Source organism: Tiliqua scincoides, chromosome 13 (assembly GCF_035046505.1).
Source record: "Tiliqua scincoides isolate rTilSci1 chromosome 13, rTilSci1.hap2, whole genome shotgun sequence".
Taxonomy (NCBI): domain Eukaryota; kingdom Metazoa; phylum Chordata; class Lepidosauria; order Squamata; family Scincidae; genus Tiliqua; species Tiliqua scincoides.
In genome coordinates this window covers 1,140,669-1,167,703 of record NC_089833.1, presented here as the reverse complement: position 1 = coordinate 1,167,703, position 27,035 = coordinate 1,140,669, and the positions used below count along the sequence as shown (strand labels likewise).

Sequence of the window (27,035 nt, the reverse complement as noted above, 5' to 3'; positions counted from 1 at the left end):
AATGAGATGGGACAGCTTTGCATCTCTGTGTCCTCCCCCAATTTAGCAACACACCAACCTCTTAAGAGTGAAGCATTCTCTGCTGTCACATGGCTCTGAGCAGCCTCACTCTTTGTGAAGTATAAAACTGAGAGAGACGACCAAGACAGCTGGAGATGCGTAAGGAGAAGGGACTTTGTGGGAGCCCCTGGGGCCAGAGTGACTTGGCTGCAGTCTGATAAGTAAAACAAAGAAATATGAGCTGAATGGGCACGCAGAAGGCTGCACTCAGGCCCCTTCTAGGCTGAGGCCTGTGGGGGGGGGCTGATTAGACTAGGGGTGTCAAACACAATGCCCATGGGCCAGTTGCAGCCCTTAGAAGCTCTTTATCCAGTCCCGGTGGTAACTGGGCTCTCCCAGCGCTGCCCTTTCAGCAGCACCACTTCTGCCGAGGTACTGGGAGGGAGAGATGGAAGGAGGCTATAGAAGGCAAGAAAAGCTACAGGGGAGAGGACAGACCAGGAGGGGTGAGAGAGGGAGACTGGGAGAGCCCAATTATCACATGGGCCATCCTCTCAGCAGCGCCACTTCTGTTGAGGTGTCACTTTGCAGACCACCTCTCAGCCGCTGAAAGGTAGAGGTGGCGCTGCTGAATGGGCTGCCCACGTGATAATTGGACTCTCCCACATCTTGAAAACATTATCAAGATTTGCACATTTTCTCTTCTACCATTTGCAGTTGAGTTTCAAAGCGCTTCCTTGGTGCACCTGCTTGATGATGTCACTTCCTGTTTAATGACATCACTTCCGGCCCTCGGTAGGCACCGCAAATGCTGTTCGGCCACTATATAAAACTTGTTTGGCACCCCTGGGTTGCCAACACTATAGGACAGAGGTTTCCAACCTGTGGTCCATGGATCACAGGTGGTCCGCAAGACCGTGTGAAGTGGTCCGTGAGGTTGCGAGAAAGAAGAAGATGATCACCTTCTATCGCTTCCAGTGCCTTACTGTGTGAGTGCTCCTCCATGGACCACTGAAATGTCAGCTGTAGCTGTGGGCAGTCCTCCCGCATCTCTGATAGTCCATGTGGAGTGCTTGCTCAAGAGATGCTTCCCTACAAACCATCAGAGATGGTGGTGAACGGACCACCTGTAACTGCAATTGATCCTTTGAATGTCTCACTGTCTGCTCCCTGATGGACTACCAAATTTAATTGTATTTTTAATGTGCGGGAGGTGGGGTTGGGGTTCTGTGTGGTCCACGATGATTCCAATTTTTGCCTCAGTGGTCTGCAGGCTCCACAAGGTTGGGAACTGCTGCTATATTGGTACAGGCTAGTTTGTGAGAAGTCAGGACTATGATCAGGACCACGGACAGCGCACTAAGAGGCTGACTGTGCAGGAGCCTAAAGCAGTTTCTCAACTACTGGTACTTGAGGTGGTGTCTGGTGCTACTCATGGGACCCCTGGACACCTGTTTCCCGGCAGCAAGACCAGAACGTAACACAACTAACAGCTGTAGGAGGCTCCAAAGCATGCTTTTCCCCACTCAGAAAAGCCCTCCTATCTACCCTGAGCCGCTTACTGGTGTTTGTTAACACCACATCTGGCCTCCCAACCCAGAAGTAACTGGTGATGTTGTCATTGCCAGTTACTTCTGGTGGTACTTTAAATAGGTAGACCGTGTGAAGTGGTACAATGGAAGGCGAACGTTGAGAAACACTGGCCTAAAGCAATGAGTTTGGAATGTTTCTGTTGTGGGGCAGTCAAGTTGGTGTTTCAAGTTCTGCCTCTTCTGAGGAACACTGTTGGGACTTTAAGGGACCTATTCCTCTGGGGCACAGCCTCCTTCTGACCCTGGATGAGGTGTGTTAGCAGAGAAGGGCCTTCATGCACTCAGGGGATGCTGAGGAGGAGTCCTCAGCATCAGAGGTGAAGTGGCCTTGCTGAGGCCTTGGCCTCTCCTCCCATGGGGGAGTCTGTGGCAAGTCAGCTACTTCCTCAGCTTTCCGGGGGTGGGTTCTGCTCCCAGCCTCCCCTGTCATCCATATCATCAGACCCTTCCTCTCTTAGAAGTTGGTCCAGGTCTTGGTCCAGGAAACTCAGCTGCCGAGGAGTGGAAAACATAAAAAAACCAAAACATTCCATGACATCAGAACAGCTCAGCCAATGGACAGAGAGGCCTTGCAGGTACTAGGCCAGTGGCAGCCCACACACACACACACACACACACACACACACACACACACACACAAGGCTCTGTCAAAATGCTTCATTTCCTGTTTTGCTGTGTTGGACGCAGGTGCAGGAGATCCTGGCAGACCAGCCAGAAGCCAAAGAGAAGATGTTCACCATCCTGAAGCAGTATGCAGCTGAGCGGAAGGTCGATTACCTGGCATCTGCCCTTTCCATGATTCTCACCGATGAGTCCCACCAGCTCCTCTTAGACAACATCAGGTACTGAGCCTTTGGCAGCCTTTTGGAGCCCAATTTTTGGCTTCCTGATAACTGGCATTCAGCATAGATGTGTGGGATATGGAAGGCTGACATGTTTGCCAAGGACAGCACCCTCCTCAGGGCACTTCTGTCCCACTTGTCTTTGTTGTCCCCTCTATCTCTCTGTTCCTCTTTGCCCTTCGCTTTTTGGTGATTGTTGGCTGGCTTTTGAGTTGAGTTAGGCTGCAATCCGATATACAGTTTCCTGGGAGTAAGCCCAGTGAGAACAGTGGGATTTACCTGAGTAGGCATACATAGGATTGTGCTGTTGGGTTTCTTAAAGAATGGTAATGTGCACATTGGGTTCCTTGACTCATGCTATCACGATGTGAGGGACAAATAAGAGAAGGTGGAGTCTGATGATCGGGAGGGAGGAACCCTAATGCCAGCACCTCCCTTCTTTCCTCAACTCTACCCTGTTCCAGAGCCAACACTGGGGGATTCTGTTGCTACTGCAAGGACAAAGCAAGGCAGAGAGAGACTGTCCTTTAAAGCCTCCCTCCCAGTTAGTTCTAGTAGTGTGTAACCTGGGATCTAGGAGGGTTAGCTCAAGGCTCTGATTGAGTTTAACCCACCACAGGAAGATAAAGGGTTAAAATGTAAAAAGTGTTTATTTAAAATACAAGGTGTACATGTGTGTGTGTGTGTGGGAGGGGAGGTGGGGTGGCCTTGGGAAATGGCAGTGTCCAGGTGTGGATTTTAGCAGGAAGTATATTTTACATGGGCAGGAAGTATAAGTAAACTAAAGCAAAATAATGCCCCAAGTAATCTGGATCTGACCATTCCCTTTCTTGCACTTACTCCAAAATCAACTTGAAGAGTCCATCACATTTTTGTGATCCCAGGAAGCAGATGGAGGGCTTATGGACATTGACAGATGCTTTCCTGAAGGGAGCCAAGTATCCTCAGGCTTGACCTTACGAAACCTTGAACGATGATGTCACTGGTCCATCTGATTGGATGGCCTACCACCAACTGGGCATCCCTACTTGCTCTCTGACCTGGTCAGGTGGGCTTGCATGGCCAATCAGTGGGGGAATGCCTGTCCCCACTGCCAATCTGTTGGCTGGACTCTGATGAAGGAGAGAGCTAATCCACACAATGATCTGTCTGCCTGGCTAGGCAATCTCTCTGCAGTGTTGCTGATTTCAAAATGTCACCTAGGAGGAAAAATAGGGAACCAGTGGGGTGTGTGTGTGAATCTTCAGATGGAGATCTTGAAATGCTGACATTGCACAATATCCAGGGTTATGGTAAGGAAAGGAAAAAATAAGAAAAAGAGGATCTATGAATAAATATATTGACAGAGGTTGCTAAATTTGGACATATTCAAAGTGTAGAAAAGGAGCAATATTTGATTATGGACTCCAGAGAGGAGCTCAGAGCTATGGGGCCAGAAACCGGAACCAGGAGGACTGAGCTTATAATTATTTGTTGAATTTACTTTGCTCAAAATCAGTAAGGTTCCACAGAGGTAAAAGGTTTTGTGAAAGGAAGGTTTTTCTGGAGGAAAAATCCATTATGGGGTACAAGCCATGATGTGTATGCGCAACCTCCTGATTTTAGGAATGGGTTAAGTCAGAATGCCAGATGTAGGGGAGGGCACCAGGATGAGGTCTCTTGTTATCTGGTGTGCTCCCTGGGGCATTTGGTGGGCCGCTGTGAGATACAGGAAGCTGGACTAGATGGGCCTATGGCCTGATCCAGTGGGGCTGTTCTTATGTTCTTATGTTCTTATGAAAGTGCCATGGCTTATTTTTATTTTTTATTTTTTGGCTGCTGTTGCTGCCTATTTTGTGATCCTGGCAGTGGTGTTGACCTCACTCCCAGAAGTCCCAACAGTTGGTGGACATTACTTCCCCCCCTCCCCACACAATAGCCTTCAGAGTGAGGGCAGGAGGCTTTGCTCTCATTCTAGTTGACTTCATGATGTCAAGACTCCCATAGTAGCAGTCACTGCTGCTGGTACGTTTACAGCCTGCTCCACTCCTTTGTGGACTTCCACCTTGAAAATAGGGGAAATGGCCCTGAAGTCTGCAGCATGCAAAAGGGGTGGTGAAGTTGGGAGAAGTATTTTGGCTCACGCCTACCAGATCTGTTTAGTGCTGTCAGCCTATGTGATAAACCAGTGGGGGTGCAGATTGGAGTGTCAGTAAAAGATCTGTCTTGGGCATCTAGGAGTGACTAGTTTCTGAACTGGTGTCAGGGTTCATGCCTGGTGCCTCTGTACCCCCCTGAACACCTTCTGAATCTGCGACCTGCTCATTGCTCTGGATTAGTCATAAGAAGAGCCCCGTTAGATCAGGCCAGTAGCCCATCTTGTCCAGCTTCCTGTGTCTCACAATGATACCTCAGGCAACAAGGCAACAAGACCCCTGCATCCTTTTGCCATTCCCTTGTGTCTAGCACGTCAGAGACAGCCTACTTCTAAAAACAGAAGGTTGCACAAACCCACCATGGCTTGTAACCTGTGATGAACTTTTCAACTAGAAACATGCCATCACCACATCCTGTGGCAAGGAGTTCCACAGATTAAAGACACACTGGGTAAAGAATATTTTCTTTTGTTCTAACTCTCCCAACACTCAATTTTAGTCCTGGAAGAGCTTCTGAAGCAGGGTGTCCAACTGAAATGGATTCCCAGCGTTCCACTGGTTGAACTGACAGGCAATGGTGTGACAGGCCTGACTCCTGCAACCAAGAGGGCAGGGCAGGACAGAAATGGAAGGGGTCTAGGGCAGGGGTATCCAAAGATTTTGGCAGGAGGGCCACATCATCTCTCTGACACTGTGTTGGGGGCCGGAGGAAAAAAAGAATTCATTTACATTTAAAATTTGAATAAATTTACATAAGTTTACATAAATGAATATATTAAAGATGAACTTATATGAATGAATGAAGGTCTTGCAATAGCTCAAGGACTATAAAAAGCCTTGCACAAAGCAAGGCCGGCCTCTCCTTTGCTGCCGCTACTGTGTCACAGACGTAAAACACCAAGCAGTGGAGGAAGCCCTCATCCCACAGCTCACACGAGAGGTCAAACAGTCATCCTCACGCTGAGAGCAGTTGCATTGGGCCAGTGTGGGCTCCAACAAATCTCTGGAGGACCAGAGGCTCATTGGAGACTGGGGGCTCCCTGAGGGCCGCATTGAGAGGCCTCGAGGGCCGCAAGTGGCCCCAGGGCCGGGGTTTGGGCACCCCTGGTCTAGGGGAAAGGCAGGTTATAGCCAGCAAATGCAGTTTTCTCCTGGTTGCTCCGACCACTTTGGAAGCCAGCCTTGCAGGCTTATATAACAGTTGGGGAATATCATCTGACCTGCCTTAGCCTATTAGGGTGAAGGGATTTCCTTGCTACTGCAGCCTCTCTTTCTGCCACTCTCCTTTGGCCAGAGCTGAGTGGCAGCCCAGAGGTCACCAGTTCAAGACTTCCTACAGACTCAAGTCCTGCCAGGGTGTGGCCTCAAGGGGGAGCTCTAGTTTGATGTATGAAACACCCAGCTTGCCCCCACCTTCAGCATCCTCTGAGGATGCATCGATACTCTGAGGTCCACGTGCTGAGATTTGCTAGATCCACTGAGATTTGCATTGGGTGACCCATTTCTGACAAACCCAAAGCAACAAAGCCATTGAAAGAGACCTTCCCATTCAGATGTTCCTGGATACCCATGCTGTGTGAACCTGTTAGGGAGGCCAGGGCCTCATGCCTGGTATAACAAAGTGAACAAAAGAGCATCAGAAAAGCCCTGTTGAATCAGACCCAGAGCGCATCTAGTCCAGTTTCCTGGGACTCCTAGTGGCCCACCAGATTCTTCAGGGAGCACCAGAAGCACCACATCCTGTTGCCACACTCTTGCACCTGGCATTCAGAGATAAGCCTAAACCAAGAGCTTGCGTACAACCCATTATGGCTTGTAACCTGTGATGGACTTTTCCTCCATGCATCTATCCAATCCCCTTTTAAAGGCATCTAGGCCAGACACCATCACCACATCCTGTGGCAAGGAGTTCCACAGATTAATGATACACTGGCTAAAAAAATATTTTCTTTTGGTCTTTTCTAACTCTTACCTACCACTCAATTTTAGTGGCTGTCCCCTGGTTCTGGTGTTGTGTGAGAGGGAAAAGAACATCCCTCTTCCACTGCATCCATTCCCTGCATCATTTTGGAACAGTACCATTGCATTTGTAGAGCCAAGTCTCTGTTTCTAGCTGGAAAACCTCAAATCCCCCCAGGGGAGGCGGGATAGGAAATCCAGGACACATGGAGAAGAAACCTTTCCGACCAAAACAAATCACCGGATGTTTCATCAAGTCTAGGTTCTGATGGAGCCAGGCTTCAATATCAGAGAGCAAGAAATTACGCAGATGAGCCCACCTTGGCTGGTGGCTGCCGCATCTTCCATGGGGGGTGGCTTTGTGGTGGGGCTCTATCTGCACATGAGGCTCAGGGAGAGGATTACAGCCCTTCCGAGACCCCGGTCATTAGGCAATCAGGCCTCCATCTGGCTTTGTTTTCCCCATTCCTGCTTCTAATCTGTGAAACTGGGAGAAATAGTAGTTTCCATAACAACCTCAAACGGCACCAGGCAAAGAGGCTGTGGAGTCCTACAATAGGTTGAAAGAGTCTTAAATCCATAAGCAAAGTCCTTCCAGGGCTCTTCCTAGCTGTTTTCTTGTAAGTGTAAGAGGAAGTGCAGTTTAATCCAGCATTTCTCAAACTGTGGGTCAGAACCCACTAGGTGGGTCACTAGCCAGTTTCATGTGAGTTGCGAAGCACCCAGCTCTGCCGTAGTTGAAAACACAGAACTGAAAATACAGGGTGCAGAGCTGCTGGGCAGGGGGGGCTCCTGGTGGAAGAGGTGCTAATTTGCCCTGAATAGGTGTGGTGATGGGACCCTTGATGGGGGGAGGGCTGTGTGGTTGGAGAAGGATCCAAGCCTGTCTTCTGTTTTGACATTCAAGCTGGAATGTTTGAATTCCAATCTCTGCAAAATCACAGCACAAGTAGGCTGTGTAATGGGACCTTTGGTTGATTCCATCTTAGGTTGGAAGCCTAAATGGATGGTGTCACTTCCATAAGAACATAAGAACAGCCCCACTGGATCAGGCCACAGGCCCATCTAGTCCAGCTTCCTGTATCTCACAGCGGCCCACCAAATGCCCCAGGGAGCACACCAGGTAACAAGAGACCTGCAAGGCTTCCTGGGAATTGTAGTTAAGAACATAAGAACAGCCCCACTGGATCAGGCCACAGGCCCATCTAGTCCAGCTTCCTGTATCTCACAGCGGCCCACCAAATGCCCCAGGGAGCACACCAGATAACAAGAGACCTGCAAGGCTTCCTGGGAATTGTAGTTAAGAACATAAGAACAGCCCCACTGGATCAGGCCACAGGCCCATCTAGTCCAGCTTCCTGTATCTCACAGCGGCCCACCAAATGCCCCAGGGAGCACACCAGATAACAAGAGACCTGCAAGGCCTCCTGGGAATTGTAGTTAAGAACATAAGAACAGCCCCACTGGATCAGGCCATAGGCCCATCTAGTCCAGCTTCCTGTATCTCACAGCGGCCCAACAGATGCCCCAGGGAGCACACCAGATAACAAGAGACCTCATCCTGGTGCCCTCCCTTGCATCTGGCATTCTGACATAGCCCATTTCTAAAATCAGGAGGTTGCGCATACACATCATGGCTTGTACCCCGTAATGGATTTTTCCTCCAGAAACTTGTCCAATCCCCTTTTAAAGGCGTCCAGGCCAGTTGCCATCACCACATGCTGTGGCAAGGAGTTCCACAGACCAACCACACTTCCAGCCATGATGTCCCTTCCAGGTTAATGACATCACTTCTGATGGGACCTGACAAAGTGTCATTCCACAAAGTGGGCCTTAGTGCTAAAAAGTTTGAGAACCACTGGTTTAATCAAATGGAACTGCTGGCCCATCTAGCTCTGTGTGATAGGTCATGACTGCAAGCAGCTCTCTCGGTCTTTTCCTAGCCTTGATAGACTAACAGTGCAATCCTATGCATCTTTACTCAGAAGCAAGTCTCCTTATGTTCAATGGGGCTTACTCCCATGAAGTGTGTATGGGATCGCAGCCTAAGATGCCATGCCAGCTATGCAGCAGATACTTAGACTGGTCTGCTTCCAGCACTGATGTCCAAGTGGATGCCAACTGCATTAAATGTTATTTATCTCTATAAGGGCACAATCCAAGGCATGTCTACTCAGAAGTAAGCATCATTATCTTCAGTGGGACTTACTCCCAGGAAAGGGTGTATAGGATTTCAGCCTTTCTACAGATTTTGGCTGTGGACCTCGGGCTCTGCCAAAAAAGTTTCCAATTGGGCCCCACAGCTCCTAAGACAGGCCCTGTGGGACACTCCTGCCAGTTCAAAATCTTCTTCAGAGGCCTTTCTCCAAGTGCTGCCCCCTCAGTATGCAGAAGGCACCCAGGTTCTGGGTTCAAGTGTTACATTCCAGTCAGAGTATTCCACTTGGAGTGTCAGGCTGTAGGTGACGCAACAGACCTCCTGTCTCAGCTACGTTTTCGAGCTGTCTAATGATCTCACTTAATAGAAGATGCCTTCCTACGTTCTCCTGGAGATAGTTTCCAAAACATGGAGGCAAATTCCCCTCAGATGTCACAACTGATGAAAGGAAGCAGGCCAGCCTTCCCTTAATTGCGCTACGTTTAGTGGTGCGAAGAGTGAAGTGAGGGTCACCAGCAGGCAGCTCAATATTGGTCCTTAATCTGTGATGCAAATCCTCGGCCCCCCACCCCAGGCATCAAATAGTTCTACTGTCTAATCTAATCGGACAAAATGAATTGAAGCGGGGAGGGGGAAACCATTGCTTAGGGATGGAACCCTTTGCCGTCTGGCTTCTTGGAAGCTCCCAGCAGTTTTTCAGCGGGCCTTAGGCTGGAACCATCTGTGCAGACAATACGGGCACCTCCCGGGGCTGTTATGTGGTGGGCTCCAGGAGGTGGGGGGGGGTGGTGGGTGGAATGATTCATGGAGATAAGGAGATCAGGAGACAAAGGGGTGTACACAGGGATGGAGGAGGAGAACAAAGTCAGGAAGAGACAGAAAGACCATTTGGTAATTTGCTCTGGTTGGGCAATATAGTTCTTAGCTCAACAACTGCAACAACTAACGACCCAAACCTAAACTCCCCAGCACCAAAATGTCTACCACTGTATCTAGCAGAGCCAGGATACCCTCCCTCCCTGAGGAAAGCCCCATGCCCCACAATGGGGCTACTTGAGTCTGCGCCACCTATTTTGCCAGCACAGACTTGAGAAGCCTTGTGTTGGGCTTTGCAGCAAGAGGCAGGGGATAGGATCACCCTCCTGGGTCAATCCCTCCCCCTCCCTTGCCCCCCCACCCCAGAATGCCATCCCCCTGCCCTGAAAAGCCACACTGCCACCCGGCACTGCTGTTTGCCCCCAGCAGCACTTCACGGGCGTTCTCCCAGCTATTCTTTCTCCCTGGGTGCCAGAATGGCACGTTTGTGACACCTAGAGCCAGTGGTATGTGTGTACCACTGGCACCAGAGAGCTCGGGATTGGGCTCTAAAAGACTTTTCTTTTTTTCTCTGTGAGGCTGCAGTCCTGTACACACTTGGAATGTGAAAGTAAGCCTCACGGAAAACAATGGAACTTACTTCTGAGTAGATGTGCCTAGATTCAGGACTGGGCTTGGGAGCTTCAGGGCCCAACTAGAATAACTTTTTTGTGGGGCCCCAGGTTTGAAGCCAAGGTCTGTAGAATCTTAGAGATAGAAATAACATTTATTACAACTGTAGATCTCCAGGACAGAATGGAAAATAGTCAAAGTAGGTGCTTCAGAAGTGCATGTGAGTTAATGGACCAAATGGATCTAATTTATTTATTTACTTACTTTATTTATAGCCCGTCTTTCTCCCGGAGGGGACCCCAGGTGGCACATTTCTAAGCACAGGGACCCAAATCTAAGCACATTTTCATATGAAATTGTATACATGCAAGTCTATAAGCTAAACAAAAAAAATGTGTAGATGACCTTTGAAAAGGAAATAGTTACAAAACCTCTTCTTTTAGTGACTGTGACATGGTTTAGAAAAATATTTATTTTTTATTTTTACCCTGGCATGGGGTCCACTTAGGTGCAGGGCCACTTAGGTGCAATTGGTCCAATTGGCTTAAAGCCAGCCCTGCCCAGGTTTGTGCTCTCAGGCTGCTACGGTGGAGAAGGCTTGGGGGGGGGGGGTACCTGGAATGGATTTTTTTTGTGAAATGGCTGGGAGCTACTCAGTTCTGACACTGCAAGTAAATTCCAGGGTGATGAGAGTGAAGCTCAGAGGCTCCTGTCACCCCCCCTCCCAACCAACCTGGCCAGCTGCTCTTTTGCACCCAGCTCTGGCTGTTGGATCTTGGGGTCCTAGTAAGAAAGCCAGCAGAAGACTGGAGCCGGCTCTCCTCCCCTCTCATGGGATATGTCACTGCATAGAATACTCTAGAACAGGGGTCTCCAGACTTTTTGGTCGAAGGGCCACATCAAATATCTGGCATGGTGTCCAGGGCCGGAAAAAAAATGAAATATAAAATTTAAATAAATACATTAGAGATGGAACTTAGATGAATGACTGAAATGAATGAATGAATGAATGGGCTCAAATGTCCAGGATTTCTCCAAGCACCAACACAGTCCAAGAAATAAAGCACACACACTTAAATGGACCCCCTTTCCCCCACCCCACAAGCACAACTCTGGTTGTGTTTGGTCAACTGGGCCAGAGGCTTTCAGGGGATCAGAGACTGGCTGCTGCAGGCCAGATAGAGGCTTTCCACGGGCCCGGGTTTGGAGACCCCTGCTCTAGAGTCAACCCAGACTTCCTGCCATGAGTTCAGGACCAAAACAGCCTGGGTGACAATGCAAGGGCTTGGTGGTGATGGGGTCTCCTGATTTATTTTAAAACTTAAAAGTAGAAGCTGCACAGGGGACCATATTGATTGGAGGTGAGGTTTGTATTATTATTATTATTATTATTTAACCCTTTCTCTCCCCTGCATCATTTTACTGATAGAAATGCTTCCCTCAAGCTACTATTAGTTCAGGGGAGGGAAAAGGCAAGTAGGAGAGAAGTATCTGTCTACTCCCACTTGCAGCCCCCCCATGTGTGTGTGTGTGTGTGTGTGTGTGTGTGTGTGTGTGTGAGAGAGAGAGAGAGAGAGAGAGAGAGAGAGAGAGAGAGAGGCTGTGATCCCCTTTCTTGGGAGTAAGCTTCTTGAACACAATGGGACATTTCTGAGTACATGTGCTTAGACTTGTGCTGGGAGAGCATCAGTTAAACCTACTCCAGCACCTCTGTCCCTCCCCCAGCTGCTTTTGCATTTAATTAAAAAAAATAACACTGGAAGATCCTCTCCAACATCACAGCTCTTTGGGCCACAATTACGTGAGATAATTAAGATAGTCATTATCATGAGCAGAACAAGTTTAGGAAAGCATCATTTCCTTCAGACTTGCAGTTTGGTGTGTATATGAGTGTGATCTCAGTTTGTCCAGGCAAAAAAGAACAGGCTCTTTTTTAAAGTTATTGTTGTTTTAAAAACTTTAAAACTTTTTTAAAGTTATTGTTGTTGTTATTATTAACAGTATTTATATACCACTTTTCAACAAAAAGTTCACAAAGGGGTTTACAGAGAAAAATCAAATAACTAAATGGCTCCCTGTCCCAAAAGAGCTCACAATCTAAAAAGATGCAAAAGAACACCAGCAGGCAGCCACTAGAAAAGACACTGCTGGGGTGAGGAGGACCAGTTACTCTCCCCCAGCTAAAAAAAGAGGAGCACCACTTGAAAAAGTGCCTCTTACTCATTTAGCAGAGGTTTCTGCTGTAAAGGCAATGGGAGGTAGTTGCTGCACTGGGAGATTTGGGGAGCCATTGAGGGATAGTGGAAGGAGAGAAAGGAGGATCTAGCCCATGGGGCACAATCCCATTGATCAGCAGTTCTCAAACATTTTCGCATCCGACCCACTTTTTAGAATGACAGTCTGTCTGGACCCACCGAAAGTGATGTCATTAACCTGGGAGCGATGTCATGACCCAAAGTGACGTCATCAATTGAGAATCCAAACCTAAAGCGAGAGCAGCCAAAGGTCCAATGACAAAGCACACACGTGCTGTTATTTTGCATAGCTTGGAATTCAAACATTCCAGCTCAAAGTAGAAGGTAGACTTGGGTCCTTCTTCAACCACACAGCCCTCTCCCCTTCCCAGCATCTCATCTTCACACCTATTCAGGGCAAAGCACAAGGCCTCTCTCTCACCCTGCCCAGCAGCTCTGTGCTCTGTATTTTCAATGACAGCTGAGCTAGGTACTATGTGACCCACATGAAATTGGCTTGCAGCCCAGCTAGTGCATTGTGATCCACCATTTGAGAAATACTGTCCTAGACAGTTCTTCTGCATTGCCCTATGAATTGGGGGTGTGTGTGTAAATTACCCTGCAGTTCTATCAGGACAAAAAGGCAGGTGTAAATGGGGGGAAATGATAAATGATATGGGCCTTCTCTGTGAAGGCCCCTGGGTTGTGGAACTCCCAGCTCCAGAGAGCACCTCCCCTCTTTTAAGAAGACACTTGAGACCTTCCTGGTCTCCCAGGCTTTTGGCTTGTGAGCTGCAGTGGAAGTTATTTTTTTTTCCTTATTTAATTCATATTTTGAATGCGTGGTCGGTCTGTGGAACTCCTTGCCACAGGATGTGGTGCTGGCGTCTAGCCTAGACGCCTTTAAAAGGGGACTGGACGAGTTTCTGGAGGAAAAATCCATTATGGGGTACAAGCCATGATGTGTATGCGCAACCTCCTGATTTTAGGAATGGGTTAAGTCAGAATGCCAGATGTAGGGGAGAGCACCAGGATGAGGTCTCTTGTTATCTGGTGTGCTCCCTGGGGCATTTGGTGGGCCGCTGTGAGATACAGGAAGCTGGACTAGATGGGCCTATGGCCTGATCCAGTGGGGCTGTTCTTATGTTCTTATGTTCTTATGATTTTATGGCAAACCTTTCACAAGTGTTGTTAGGCTTTGTTAGGCTGCCTGGGGACTCTTTGTGTAAAGGAGAACATGCATGCTGGAATGAAAGAACCAAGGCACTTAATCCTCCAGTAGTACACCATGATACATTTTATCTCCTGCTACCCTTCAGTTCTTTGGAGGACCTCTCTTCCTGGGATTTATCATAGAATTTTAATTTTCCAAGCATTTTGGGCTCTTGCAAATTTGCTTGCAAGTTGCTCTCAAGTCAAATCTGTGAGGTGGACCCATATTATCCCATTTTACAGATAGGAAACTGAGTGCTCTGTGTTTGGGGGGGCGGGGGAGAGAGAACAAGACACTGAGAACAAACATCTCTTGCTGAAGTGAGGCTGGCCTTAGGATCTGCAGGGCCAGATTGGACACATTTTTGTGGGGTCCCAGGTTCACTGCCAAGGTCTGTAGAATCTTAGAGAGATAAATACAATTTATGATAGACTTTCTAACACTGTGGTAGAATGGATAGCAATAAGAACAGAAGAACAGCCCCACTGGATCAGGCCATAGGCCCATCTAGTCCAGCTTCCTGGATCTCACAGCGGCCCACCAAATGCCCCAGGGAGCACGCCAGATAACAAGAGACCTGCAAGGCTTCCTGGGAATTGTAGTTAAGAACATAAGAACAGCCCCACTGGATCAGGCCATAGGCCCATCTAGTCCAGCTTCCTGTATCTCACAGCGGCCCACCAAATGCCCCAGGGAGCACACCAGATAACAAGAGACCTCATTCAGGTGCCCTCCCTTGCATCTGGCATTTTGACATACCCCCTTTCTAAAATCAGGAGATTGCATCATGGCTTGTAACCCGTAATAGATTTTTCCTCCAGAAATTTGTCCAATCCCCTTTTTAAGGTATCTAGGCCAGATGTCATCACCACATGCTGTGGCAAGGAGTTCCACAGACCAACTACAATCAAAATGTGTGCTTAAAAAGGGCATGAGAGTTAATGGACCAAATGAACCTAAGCACATTTTAGTAGTATAAAATAGCAGACACGTCAGCCTACAACTGAATCAAGAAAATGCGTAGATTACAAAGCTCCTTGGTTTAGTGACTGTGAAATGATTTAATAAAAATAATTTTGTTCTTGACTTTTGTCCCCCCTTGAGCCCCCTTTGGCCCAACTGAGAGCAATTGGTCCAATTGGCTTCAAGCTGGCCCTGCACTCAGGGGCACCCAGTGAAGCTGTGGTGCAGTGCTTGGGTCTCATGGGGCTGCAAGGTGAACTCCACATCTTCCAGGGTTGAGCCCCAGGATCAACCCTCCAGAGCCCCCCACTTGCCCAGGGGAAAGGGGGCTGCTTCCCTCTGGCGCTTGCAACAGGAGGGGAGCCCCGCCAGCCTTGTTTCCATCCAATGGTGGCTGCTGGTGCGTTTTGCAGACCCAGAAAGGCAGCTCAGGAATCCCTAGGAGCAGTGGCATAGCTGGGGGGGGCAAAGCACTAAGTCTTGCAGGGAGCGGTGGGTCTCCCTGCAAGACTTAGTGCTTTGCCCCCCTCTAGCTATGCCACTGCCTAGGAGGAGGGCAGGGATTTTTATCAGCGTCCCTCACTGCTGCTGTTTACTCCGGGAGAGGGAGGGGGCACGACTGCTGTGCACATCCCCTCCCTCCCCACTTCTGCCTGCTCTTGCACTTCCTAATCCCCCCTGCAGGATCAGCCCAGCTTTTCTTCGATTTTTCAATTCATACTGATTTGCCTGTTTGCTCCCCCCCCCCCCGCCCGCATTAAGCCCTGCCTGCCGGCCGCCTTTCCATTTGCTGCCCTTCCTGCGGGCTGTCCGGGCTGCACTGACAGACCCCCCCCGCGGCTGCCAGATGGTTCGGGGAGGCTGGAAGAGCGCGCGGTCGGAGCCTCCCGTCAAGGATGCAGGAAGCCGGCCCGAGGGCAGGCAGGGAAGATGAGCTGCCTGGGGTGAGTGGCACACTTGGGGGGGGGGGGCTCCTGATGGGGCCCCGGAGAAGCCCCGAGCCAGCCAGCCAGCCAGCCAGCCGCAGAGGCGGCGCTTCCCTGGGACCCGCAAGAAACTTTCGCTGCGGGCTCGGCTGCTGCTGACGGAGGGGAGCTCGGCTCTCTGGGTCCAGCAAGGCAGCTGCTGCTGGGGGGAGCCGCGCCACCCCACCCCACCCAGGGCAGGGCGGGCGAGGCGACCTGCCGCGCTCGCTGCTGGCTGGCTGGCCGGCCCGGCGCGGAGACCTTGGCTGACTTTGCCGGGAGGCTCTGAATTTTGGAGGCTGCCGCAGGGAAGCTGCAGAGCGGGGCTGCCTCGGACTTCCAGGGGAGGCAGTGCCATCGCGCCCTTCTGCGCAGGCACGGCTTGTGCCCCAAGGAAGCCCCCTCTTGGCTTGTGGGTGGGGGGCCGAAAACCCAGCTTCCTTGCCACAAGGACTGTCGGTTTGCTGCTTGCCTCCTCCTGCCTGCCCTGCACTTCCAGCTGCAAGAAAGTGGCGGAAAAGAGCGGCCCAAGTGAGGAGTGGGCTGGGGGTCCCTCGCTTAGGACAGGCGACGGGAGGGGAGGCATGGTCGAGTCATATAAAATGATGGAGAGAGGGGATCGACGGATGGATGTTCTCTTCCTGCCTGCACGACACCGGAACCAGGCGACAGCCCCACAGATTGACTGGCAGGACAGACACAAGGAAATACCTAGCTGTAGTTAGTCTGCGGAACTCCTTGCCACAGGATGTAGTGATGGCATCTGACCTTGTTGCCTTTAAAAGGGGACTGGACAGATTTATGAAAGAGAAGTCCATAGGTCACAAGCCATGATAGCTATGGGTTTGGGTTTCAGAGGTTGTCAGTCTCTGATTGTCAGGTCTAACGGAGTGGCAACAGGATGCAGGCAGAGGGAAGCTGCCCCCTTTCCCCTGGGCAAGTGGGAGGGGCTCTGGAGGGTTGATCCTGGGGCTCAACCCTGGAAGATGTGGAGTTCACCTTTCAGCCCCCTGAGACCCAAGCACTTCATTGGGTGCACTGCATTGAGTGTAGGGCCAGCTTGAAGCCAATTGCAAGGGAGTGCCAGCAGGATGCAGGCATCTTATTGCCCTTCATGCTCCCTGAGGCATCCATCTGGTGGGCCACTGGAAGCTGGACTGGATGGTCCCTTGGCCTGATCCAGCAGGGCTCTTCTGATGTTCTTATGGTACTACATTCTACATTCAGCTTGTTTACTTTCAATTAAACTTTACAAAAGCTGGAAGGACAAGGAAAAAATAGGTGAACGAACTGAACAAACTTAGGCATTTTTTGGTTTGCTGCCACTTGTAAACCAGCCTTGCAAACAGCCCACTTTCGAGTGTGCACCCCCTCTGAGCATGGCCAGAACAGTTTATTATTGGGGCCAGCAGTGCCAAGCCTGTCAGTGTGCTCCTCACATAGCTGCAAGTGTGAGGTGTTCCCAGTGGTGTATCTGGAGGGGGTACAAAGCACTAAGGCTGCAATCCTAACCACATTTTCCTGGGAGTAAGCTCCATTGAACAAAATAGGACTTACTTCTGAGTAGACCTGGTTAGGATTGTGCTCTAAGTTTTGCAGGGAGCCTCACTGCAGTGTGCAAGGGCCCCCTCCCCTTTGGAGCCATTCCAGGCGGTGGGAGCAAACGGAGGCATACACCTGGCTCCAAGGGGGAGGGGACCTTTGCACACTGTGGTGAGGCTCCCTGCAACACTTAGTGCTTTGCACCCCCTCTAGCTATGCCACTAGGTGTCCCTCTGCTTCTCAGTGGTTGGGTTCTGTGACTCTCAAAAGTGTGCATCCTCTCACATGGGTCAGATGCCAAGAGACTCACTTTAGCCACATAGTCTCCTTTCAGGCTTCAAACAACAATATATGGTGAAATATCAGTGGTTCAAGGTTACGTTTGTGCTTCCTTTTGTTTTGCAACCACTTCTGTTCAAGTGAGCAAGAGCTAAATTGTGTTAAATAATTGCACAACTGCCCCCAGTTCACAACATCAAGGAATTATTTGTGCCAGGGAATGTAGAGAGTGAGAATGTAGCTCAAGATCAAAGGCTGGATCTGTCTGCCATGTGGCTTCAGCATCCAATATTGAGAGCCCGGGTGCTGTCATGGTGAGTGTGTCTGACTCGGGTTGCACAGACCTGAGTTCAAGTTCTGTTCAGCTATCAAGCTTCCCGCGTGAGCTTGGGCCAGTGACCCTTTCTTACCTACCCTACAAGGTGGTTGTGAGGATAAAAGGAGAGGGAGGAACCCTGAAGGAAGGAAGGGCAGTGTGTATGTATAATGTATACTCAGTGTGAATATGTATATATTTACAGTTCAGGTTTTCAAGTTTTACCTTAATTTAAAGAATCAGAACTCCTGAGATATTGGAGTAGTTATTTAAGGCTGTAATCTTGTACACATTTTCAATGTGTACAATGTTTACAATGGGAGTAAACTCCATTGAACAAATGGGACTTACTTCTGAGTAGACATGACTAGGATTGTGCCCTAAGCTCCCTTCTTCTCATCTAAAGCTTCATTCCTTGCACCAGATAACTATCTCTCTGAGTCCTTATGCTGCAATTCAGAGTGTGATCTATTTTTCTTTGGTGATTAATTGTTTCAGCTGATTTTAAACCCAGGGCAGCCAGGATGGTTGACTGGCGACTGCAACCTCCTCCTCTTCTGTCAAACTGCTGGGAGGGGGGGCAGGCAGGCAGGCAGGCAGGCAAGTGGGGTTGGGGTTGGGGGGGTGGGTTGGGTACAGGCATCCTTTTTGAATGGAGGCGCTTTCAGTCTTTGCCAGAGATGAAATCTCTTCCCACTGGGGAGCTCTCTTGTTACCGAGGAAAATGCCACTGAGTTCATTTTGGGAACAGCCGAAACACAATAAATTTTTTCTTCCTCTCAGCTGGAGGGTTTGTGTCAACAGAAATGGTCTGGGATGCGGCACCAGGAAAATGTGCCACCTGTCTTGGAAGCTTCTCAGATGAGAGAGTTTCCCATTCTTTAGCGAACGGGATTTTGTTGAGCCTCCCCACGTGGAGCTCTTGGTGAGAGGAGCTCTTAGTGAGGGGAAGCACCCCAGAGAAAATACAAATCCACTTCCTGTCCTATAGCCACTTCCTTCTCTTACGGTCCATCCATTAGGCCAACTGAGGCACGTACCTCAGGCAGCAGATTGGCAGGGGGCGCCCACCATGGTCTACACACTCACCACCATTGCTACTGCCTCCTCCTGCGCTACAGACTGGGAAAGGGGGAGGAGAGGAGCAAAGTGGGCCAGAGTATCAGACAGAGATGCTCTAGTCTAACCCACCCTCTAGTCCAGGGGTGCCCAAACCCCGGCCCTGGGGCCACTTGCAGCCCTCGAGGCCTCTCAGTGCGGCCCTCAGGGAGCCTACAGTCTCCAAATAAGCCTCCAGCCCTCCGGAGATTTGTTGGAGCCCGCACTGGCCCGACGCAATTGCTCTCAGTGTGAGGGCGACTGTTTGACCTCTTGTGTTAGCTGTGGGATGAGGTCTCCCTCCACTGCTTGCTGTTTCACGTCTGTGATGCAGTAGCAGCAGCAAAGGAAAGGCCAGTCTTGCTTTGTGCAAGGCCTTTTATAGGCCTTGAGATATTGCAAGACCATCATTCATTCATATAAGTTCATCTTTAATATATTCATTTATGTAAAGTTATATAAATTTATTCAAATTTGAAAAGTATCTTAATTCTTCCCCCTCCCCTGGCCCCTGACACAGTATCAGAGAGATGATGTGGCCCCTCCTGCCAAAAACTTTGGACACCCCTGCTCTAGTCTAACCCTCTTCTCTCCTTCTCCCTTCCTCTTCCTTTCCTGACCCAGGAAGTGGGAGGAGCAGAAGCTGGCATGTCACCAGGGAAGGAGGATGGCATTTGGTGCACGGCCTCAGGTCTTGGGCTGGCTCTGCATTTTGCCCCGTTGAGGGTGGGGGATGAAGAATGAAGGAAGGGCAGATACAACATGGGGACACGTGTACTGAGGGCCTGGGTCCAGCCAACCCAGCAAAGGTCTGCTGCTGCCATTGTTCCCCACTGCAGCCAGGAAGCCAGAGCCAAGCATGCACATGCTTTCTGCTGTGTCCCACTGTTGCACAATAAGCCAGCTAGGATTCAAAGGGGAGACTTATAGAGAGGCAACAGAAACGCTCCCTTTATGGAGGAAGGGCAGTACCTAAGAAGAACAATCCTGCTGGATTAGGCCTAGACCCCATCTAGTCCAGCTTCCTGTGTCTTCCGGCAGCCCGCCAGATGCCTCAGGGAGCACACAAGACACAAGATACTTGCATCTCACTGCCACTTCCCTGCATCTAGCACTCTATTTACCCTTGCATCCCTCAATGAAGACTTCAGACTGTGGCTTGGGTTTCACTTGGGCCACTTATTAAACCCAAGTGGCCGGTTTTAAATGCACGAAGCCTACTGAACACACCTTCCCTCCCTCACCAGTCTGGCACAGGTGAAAAAAAACTGCCATCCACATGGCCAGTCTGGCACAAATTCCTACCCAGCCCTCAGGAGCAGCGACCACCTAATCTCATCATGGCTTGTAAACTGTGATGAAGTTTTCCTCCAGAAATCTGTCCAATCCTCTTTTAAAGGCACTTAAGCCAGACATCATCACCACATCCTGCAGCAAGGAGTTCCACAGACTAATTACATGCTGGGTAAAAAATATATTTTCTTTTGTCTGTTCTAACCCTCCCGACACTCAATTTTAGTGGATGGCTCCTAGTTCTTGTGTTGTGTGAGAGGGAAAAGAGCATCTCCCCATCCACTCTATCCATAATTTTGTATGTCTCAATCATGTCTGCCCTCAGGCACCTCTTTTCTAGATTGAAGGGCCTCAAATGCTTGTAAGGGAGGTGCCCCAGCCCAGTAATCATCTTGGTCCTTTGCTTCTGCACCTTTTCAAGTTCCGCTATGTCCTTTTTGAGATGTGGTGACCAGAACTGAACACAATACTCCAGATGTGGCTTCACCATCGATTTGTACAACAACATCATAATATTAGCTGTTTTATTCTCAATCCCCTTTTTGATAATCCTGAGCATGGAATTGGCCTTCTTCACCACCGCCATACATTGAGTTGACACTTTCATTGAGATCTCCACCAAGCACCCCAATATCACTGTCCTGATCCATCACAGACAGCTCAGAATCCACTAGACTATATGTGAAGTTTTGGTTTTTTGCCCCAATGTGAGTTACTTTACACTTACTTATATTGAAACGCATCTGCCATTTTGCTGCCCATTCTCCCAGTTTGGAAAGAACCTTCTGGTGCTCTTCACCATCCCTTCTGGTCTTCAACACCTGGAAAAGTTTAGTGTCATCTGCAAAGCTGGCCACCTCACTGCTTATCCCTGTTTCCAGGTCATTTATGAACAAGTTGAAAACCACCAGTCCCTGTACAGATCCCTGGGGCACACTGCTTTCTCTGCTGTGAACATTGCCCATTGATACCCACATTCTGTTTTCTGGTTCTCAATTAGTTTCTAACCCATGAATGGACTTGCCCTCTAATTCCCTGGCTGTGTAGTTTCCTTAGCAGCCTTTGGTGAGGGACTGTGTCAGAAGGTGAGGGTTGCCTTCTGAAGGTCCAGACATATAATATCCACAGGTTCTCCTTCATCCACACGCCAGGTGACCATTTCAAAGAATTCTAGAAGGTACGTCTGGCAAGACTGAGCCATACTGATTCTCCCTCAGCAAGGCTTGCTCCTCTATGTGTTTTAAGATTTTATCCTCAATGAGGCATTCCACCATCTTACCCGGAACAGGCATTAGACTGACCTAATAGTTTCCCGGGTCCCCTCTCCTTCCCTTTTTAAAGATCAGTGTGACATTTGCTATCCTCCTAATCTCTGGTACCATGGCCATTTTAAGGAACAAGTTGAATATTTTAGTCAAGAGATCAGCAACTTCGTTCTTCAGTTCCTGAATAACTCTTAGGTGGATGCTGTCTGGGTCTGGTGACTTACTGATCTTTAATTTACTAATTAGGTCTAAAACATCATCTCGTTTTAACCTCTTTTTGACTTGCAGAGCAATCCCATCTTGTGCTGGAACAGGCAAGCCAGGAAGTTTGTGCTGTATCCAGTGCAAGATAGGGCTGCAAAGTGGCTCAGTCGAAGATAAGGGGAAAATCTTCCCCTTACCCCTGGGTAAACCACTGCAGCCCCAATGGGCCTCCTCAGACTGGCATCTCCTGAGGTGCTCCGCGCCACCTCCGAGCTCTGCGCTGCTTGGGGAATGGGGTTGGGATCCGCCATAACTTCCGGGTCACAGCCCCACTTTCTGCTACCTGCCCTCCCCTCCGCCAGCCCCCAGGGCTGCCCACTGCTTGCCCTCCCCCGCCTTGGAGGGTCTCCTTCAAGTTTTTGGTCCCCTTCAGGTTTTTGGCCCAGAGGATGATAGCACAGCCCCACTATTGTATTGCTTCTTGGGCCTGGTAGTTTGACCCACATTGATTCTATGGTGGAGACGGTCCTGCCTTCAATCTCTGTGAGATTCTACCCCTTCTTTAACATAGATGGCCACCCCACAGATGCTTAACTCGCTTACCTTGGCACTTTGTCCCAGTGATATAAATGCAAAATAGAAATATAACAAGGTATAATGAATATGCAGCATTGAGGACATGAGTAGGACCGTGTGCTCTGTAAATATTAGTGCAGTTTAGTTGCAAAGCATTCTTGAAGTGTTGGAGAAGGGGGCAATGCTGATGGGACAGTTGGGGAAGGGCTCGGATGGTGAGACAGGATTCTGGCTCCCCACATTTTTGCTGTGTGTGTGTGTGTGGGGGGGGTGACACACCTGCTGCCTTTGATTTGGTGGGGAGCAAGCCTTGCCATTGCTCTTCTCTTCCCCCCTCCTGTGTTAAAGCCAGTCTGTCTCTGGGGACGGAGACTTGAGGCAACTGTGGAGAGGCCTTGACAGGTTTGTACCGGATAAGAACCATTTGATCCAAAGAGCTTCTTTGCTTCTTCCTCTGTGTGAGTGCCACAGGGAGCCACATTCTCTGAGCTGTCATTTCAAGTCTGCTGGAGTTTGGAAACTTGGGATGGATCACAAATAAACCAGCAGGGCAGGTGATGCTTTGAAGCTTGCAATCAATGATCAGCCCTTTGAAGTCAGGTGTTGGTGCTTCAACAACTGCTAAGTTTTTCCCGTTGTATCAGAGACCTTCTTATCCAGTCCCTTTGGTGACTTTGCAAGGGGTGCATGATGGGCCCATGAGAGGCATGGAGCCAAGATTCCCATTAGGAGAGATCTGGTTACAGAGGTCCAATGAAGTGAGATGTCCTTGGAATGAGGCGAGATGTCCTTGGAAGAGGCGTTTGACTTTTTCCAGACTAAAGGGCCCCCGTTGAGGGTGCCTTCCTTAGAAGGACTCAAAATCCTGAAGCCCGCACTGGGCTGGTATGCCCCCTGTCAAAGGCGCTGTAGCTAATGTCCACGAACAAGGCACTTGGGTTTGGGGCCCACAGAGGTTCGGGATGCTGGCACGGCAAAATGTCTGACAGGAACTGGAAGTGATTGCCTCATATGAGACAGGTGGAGGCAGGGCTGGCCCACGTGTGAGGCCAACTGAAACAGTTGCCTGAGGCAGCAGATTGATGGGAGTGCCTATATCTGTCCACCTCTTTGCCTGTGTTGCTTCTCCTTCTTCTACTACCTGGATTGAAGGACAGGGGGGTAGAGAGGAAGAGAAAATGTGGCAGGAAGGAGAGTGCTGAGTTAGAGCATTGGAGAGTGGGAGGAACAGAGGCTGGTGCATGGTTGGGTAAGGGGGCCGCATTTGGTAATCTGCCTTGGGCATCCAGAGGTCTTGTTCTAGAGCCTTGAGCACAGAGGCAGTTGCCAGGTTGGGGTTGAGCTCTCAGGCAGCAATCAGAGGAAGGATGCGGGTGCTTAGATGGCAGACTCCTGGCGCCAGGGAAGTGCTGCTCAGACTGAGGCATGAGACTTGAGGCTGAGCCTTTATACATTCTTGGGGGCTGGGATTGGCTCTTGGAAGTCAGCTGGCAATGCTCAGGATGATTGGCACCGCAACATAGTTGGTGCCCCTGAGGCCCAGAGCTCAGCCTGCCCACCTTGGCAGTGGGACCGAGGTACTGGTGGCACTGGTGAGCTCAGCTCCTCAGGGAAGGACAGCGGAGTGGAATGGGGAGAAGGTGGAACTCTAGTCCCCTTCCTCCCCTCTCTGTTTGCCTCATTCCCCTTTTCCATTTCACATCCAGGGAGAGGGAGGGGGCAGTGGAAGCTCTTGTGTCCCCCAGGTAAGAGACACAGCAAGGCACATGGTGGTGGTGGCATGTGGTGCACTGCCTTGCTCACTGGGAGAGCTCACGTTATTCGGTTTTGGACCTGGGTCTGGAGAGGCCACATCTGTTCTGGAATAAGTGCTGAGGAGGAAGGGAGCAACTGAGGTTAAGGAATCTGTAGAGTGCAAGAAAGCCATCCCCAGGGGATATATACCTCCCCCCATGGTGGTTGGTGAATGAATTGGGCTGGTGATCCACATCTCACTAGAGTTGCCACTTCCTGCTTGCTCTGATCCAACAGCAGGGGGAGAAGGATGAGATAAGTGGGCTAACCAAGGTGGGGGCTTCCCTGCTAATTCCCTGCCTGAGGTACCTGACTCAGTCGGCCTCATATAAGGGCCAGCCCTGCTGCTCCTGAAGTTCCATGGAACTGATGCAGGTGAATGCCCTGGGGCACCTCACCCACCAAAATGCCTCCAGCTGGCCCTGGGACCACCACCAGACAGCACCACACTGAAGAACTGAGGTCATGAGGTGAAAGACCTGGGTTGGAACTTCAGTTTGGCCCTGAACGCAACCAAATGACTTGTTGGCCTGCTGCAAGGGGGACAGGAGGGGACAGAAGTTCCCTTCCCTGCCTGCCCATTTTGCTTGATCTCTTCCGTGCAGCATCCTTTTGCCTCTCTCAACGGTTTCACCACCAGGCTCCCCCTTCAGAAGACAGAGAAGGTCAAACGGCACTTGATCGGCGGGAATTAAATTACCTGAGCTGGGAAGATGGAACCTTCTCCAGTTACTGAAAGGCACATTGTGCCTCTCCACCTTCTCCGACAACAGATCCTGGCGGGTTCTGGAATTTGCCGAAGCTGATTTGTCTGACAGCACCTGGGGACGGCGAACTGGGGTCGTGTTCTCCTCATTATTAATTGGGAAGGTCACCCTTTAGCAGGGCCAGCTGTAGCCCACCCCCAGCCAGGCATCTCTTCCTGGCCTTTGGCCCTAGCTGATGGTGATCAATAGCATGCAAGCAGATGGGGCCAGGGGGTTGTGTGGCTGGATTAGTGCATGGGCGGGGTTGCCCTGTAAAAGCCAGCCAAGCCGACTGGGCGGAGACAACCGTGGGCAGAGTGTAACCATGGTGGGCCACATAGCTGTTGTCTGTCTCCATCATCCACTGGGTCACCAGTGCAGAGCCCTGAGCACTTCTTGCAGTCTTGACAGAAGGGAGAGCTGGAGAGAGGCATGAAATTCGAGGTCTCTGGGGGAAATTTGGGGCAGGGAGTGGGAGGAAAGAAATCCCACAGTCACCATGTTTGGGTCTTTAGCTCTGCCCCAAAGAAATTGTCACTTGATTGCTTTGAGTTTCTGGTGCAGTATGCTTTGCGCTCACTCGTGTGTTGAGCACTGTGCAAAAGCAGACTCCTTGTCACCACCTTGTGATTCTCACCAGGCCCACTGTAATGAATAGGGTCCCATTGACTTATGTGGAAAGATGTTATGGGGCTGTGCTTGTGGGGAATGTCAAGGATAACCCAGATGTATGGGCCCACCAGGCTGGTGGTGCTATCACCAGAAGTAGATTTTTGATGTTAGAAAGGCCTTCTTCACATAAGGCATCGTCCATTTGTGGAACTCCCTGCCACAAGATGTGGTGACGGCCATTGGTTGACTCAAAGGGGGGTTGGGCACCTTCATGGAGGAGGAGGCTCTGAGCAGGGATAACCTGTCAGGAAGGTCACATGTGATCTTTGGGTTTGGGGCAGCCTGCCTTCTTGCCTTGCACGTGGGGTCACTGTGGGAAGCAGGGTCCTGGTCTAGATTCATGTGCATGCTATTGCTTGGAGTTGGGGGCAGGTTTTGCAGAGAGCCAAAGGCTGGTTGAGAAAGGCCCTGTTGCCTTGAGGGGCTGCATCTCACACTTTTTGCCTCGGAGTGGCCATGTGGCAAGTTTTTGCTGGGTTTTGTCATGCAAATGTTGGTTGATCAGAGATGGCTGTGCAAGGAACAGAAGCCCATGTGCAGGGGTGCTTGTATCACACACCTTCCCCCAGGCTCTTAAAAAGCTGCAGTCATTCTCCAGCCTAAGGTGACAGTTCGCCACTGCTCTCTCAATGCGTTTTTTGGGCTCTTTCCTGGGAGGAGGCCAGTCACAAGTCTGCACATGTATCAGAGATGAGCTCACATGGCCAAGAATCACTGTGCCAAATTTGGCCACTTGTGGCAGCTTCCCTGGCTTGAATTGGTCCCCCCAAATATGTTCCCTCAAGCTGCAGCTTGTTCCCCTCCACCTGGTGCCCTTGCCAGAGTCATATGCTCCCATTTGAGGGCAATTCAATCCAGAGTGGTGTTCTTAATCCATCCAGAGATGCCTCTCCTTGCAGGTCCAAGGCAAGCTTAAGCTGGTTTTGCTGTGATAAAACCATCCATTTCTCTCTCTCTCTCTCTCTCTCTCTCTCTCTCTTTCTCACCTCCTTTTGGGATCCTGTTCAGCTCCTACACCTCCTCCTATACCTTGCCAAGGCAGGGCTGGATTACCCAATACTCTCAGTGCAGTTTTGCAACCCCAAGAACGGGGCAAGCCCTTGCTCCCTGGTCCACACTGCAGTGTGGTGGATGCATCTAGCTGCAGCAGGAGCCCAGCCTGGGGTGGAGGGCTGTCGTCATTCAGTTGCTGGCAGAGGAGAAACCCAACCTAGCAAATGTTCAGAAACACTTTCCTGCACCGTGTACTCTGCTCTTCTGGAGCTGTGAGCTTTCTTACTGTGATTGCAGGATTATAAACAGAGCAGAGTCCAACTAATTGGCACCCTCGGAAGAGTCTCCCTAGAACACAGGGCAGATCAGTGCCTTCCTTTCTTGCCCACAAGAAAACGGCTGCTTGGCTGGGCTGGAGATATTTTGGGTAACCAGGACATTTCTGGGAAGAGGTGAAGCCAGAGAGAAATGAGAGGCCGTTGGAGGGGCAATTTGGGAAGTATTCAACCTCCGATGTTGACAACTCAGGTCAGGCAAAGCCTTCTTGGATACAAGTAGGCCGGCATCCCGAGCATGAGATGGGCATCTGGGCAAGTATTCTCAGTGGTCTCTGATCATCAGGGGAGTTGGCAACCTTCAGTCTGGAAAGACTATGGTATAAGCCTACAGGACCCGGTATTCCCTGTACTTTGTTTGGCTATACTTGTCGTAAGAGGCGACTAAACAGCCACCGGGTAGATGGGGCTTTTCAGCCTGGGAAGGCAGCTC

At 50.1% G+C, this 27,035-nt stretch overlaps 1 protein-coding gene across 1 annotated transcript in view; it reads left to right on the top strand.

Annotated features, from left to right (window-relative positions):
• Positions 1 to 27,035, top strand: part of GRID2IP (Grid2 interacting protein) — a 71,635-nt gene that overhangs the window by 5,598 nt on the left and 39,002 nt on the right. Inside the window, exon 2 of the mRNA XM_066640793.1 lies at positions 2,280 to 2,434. Coding sequence (XP_066496890.1) covers positions 2,280 to 2,434 — 155 coding nt within the window. The remainder of the gene's footprint in view (positions 1 to 2,279; positions 2,435 to 27,035) is intronic.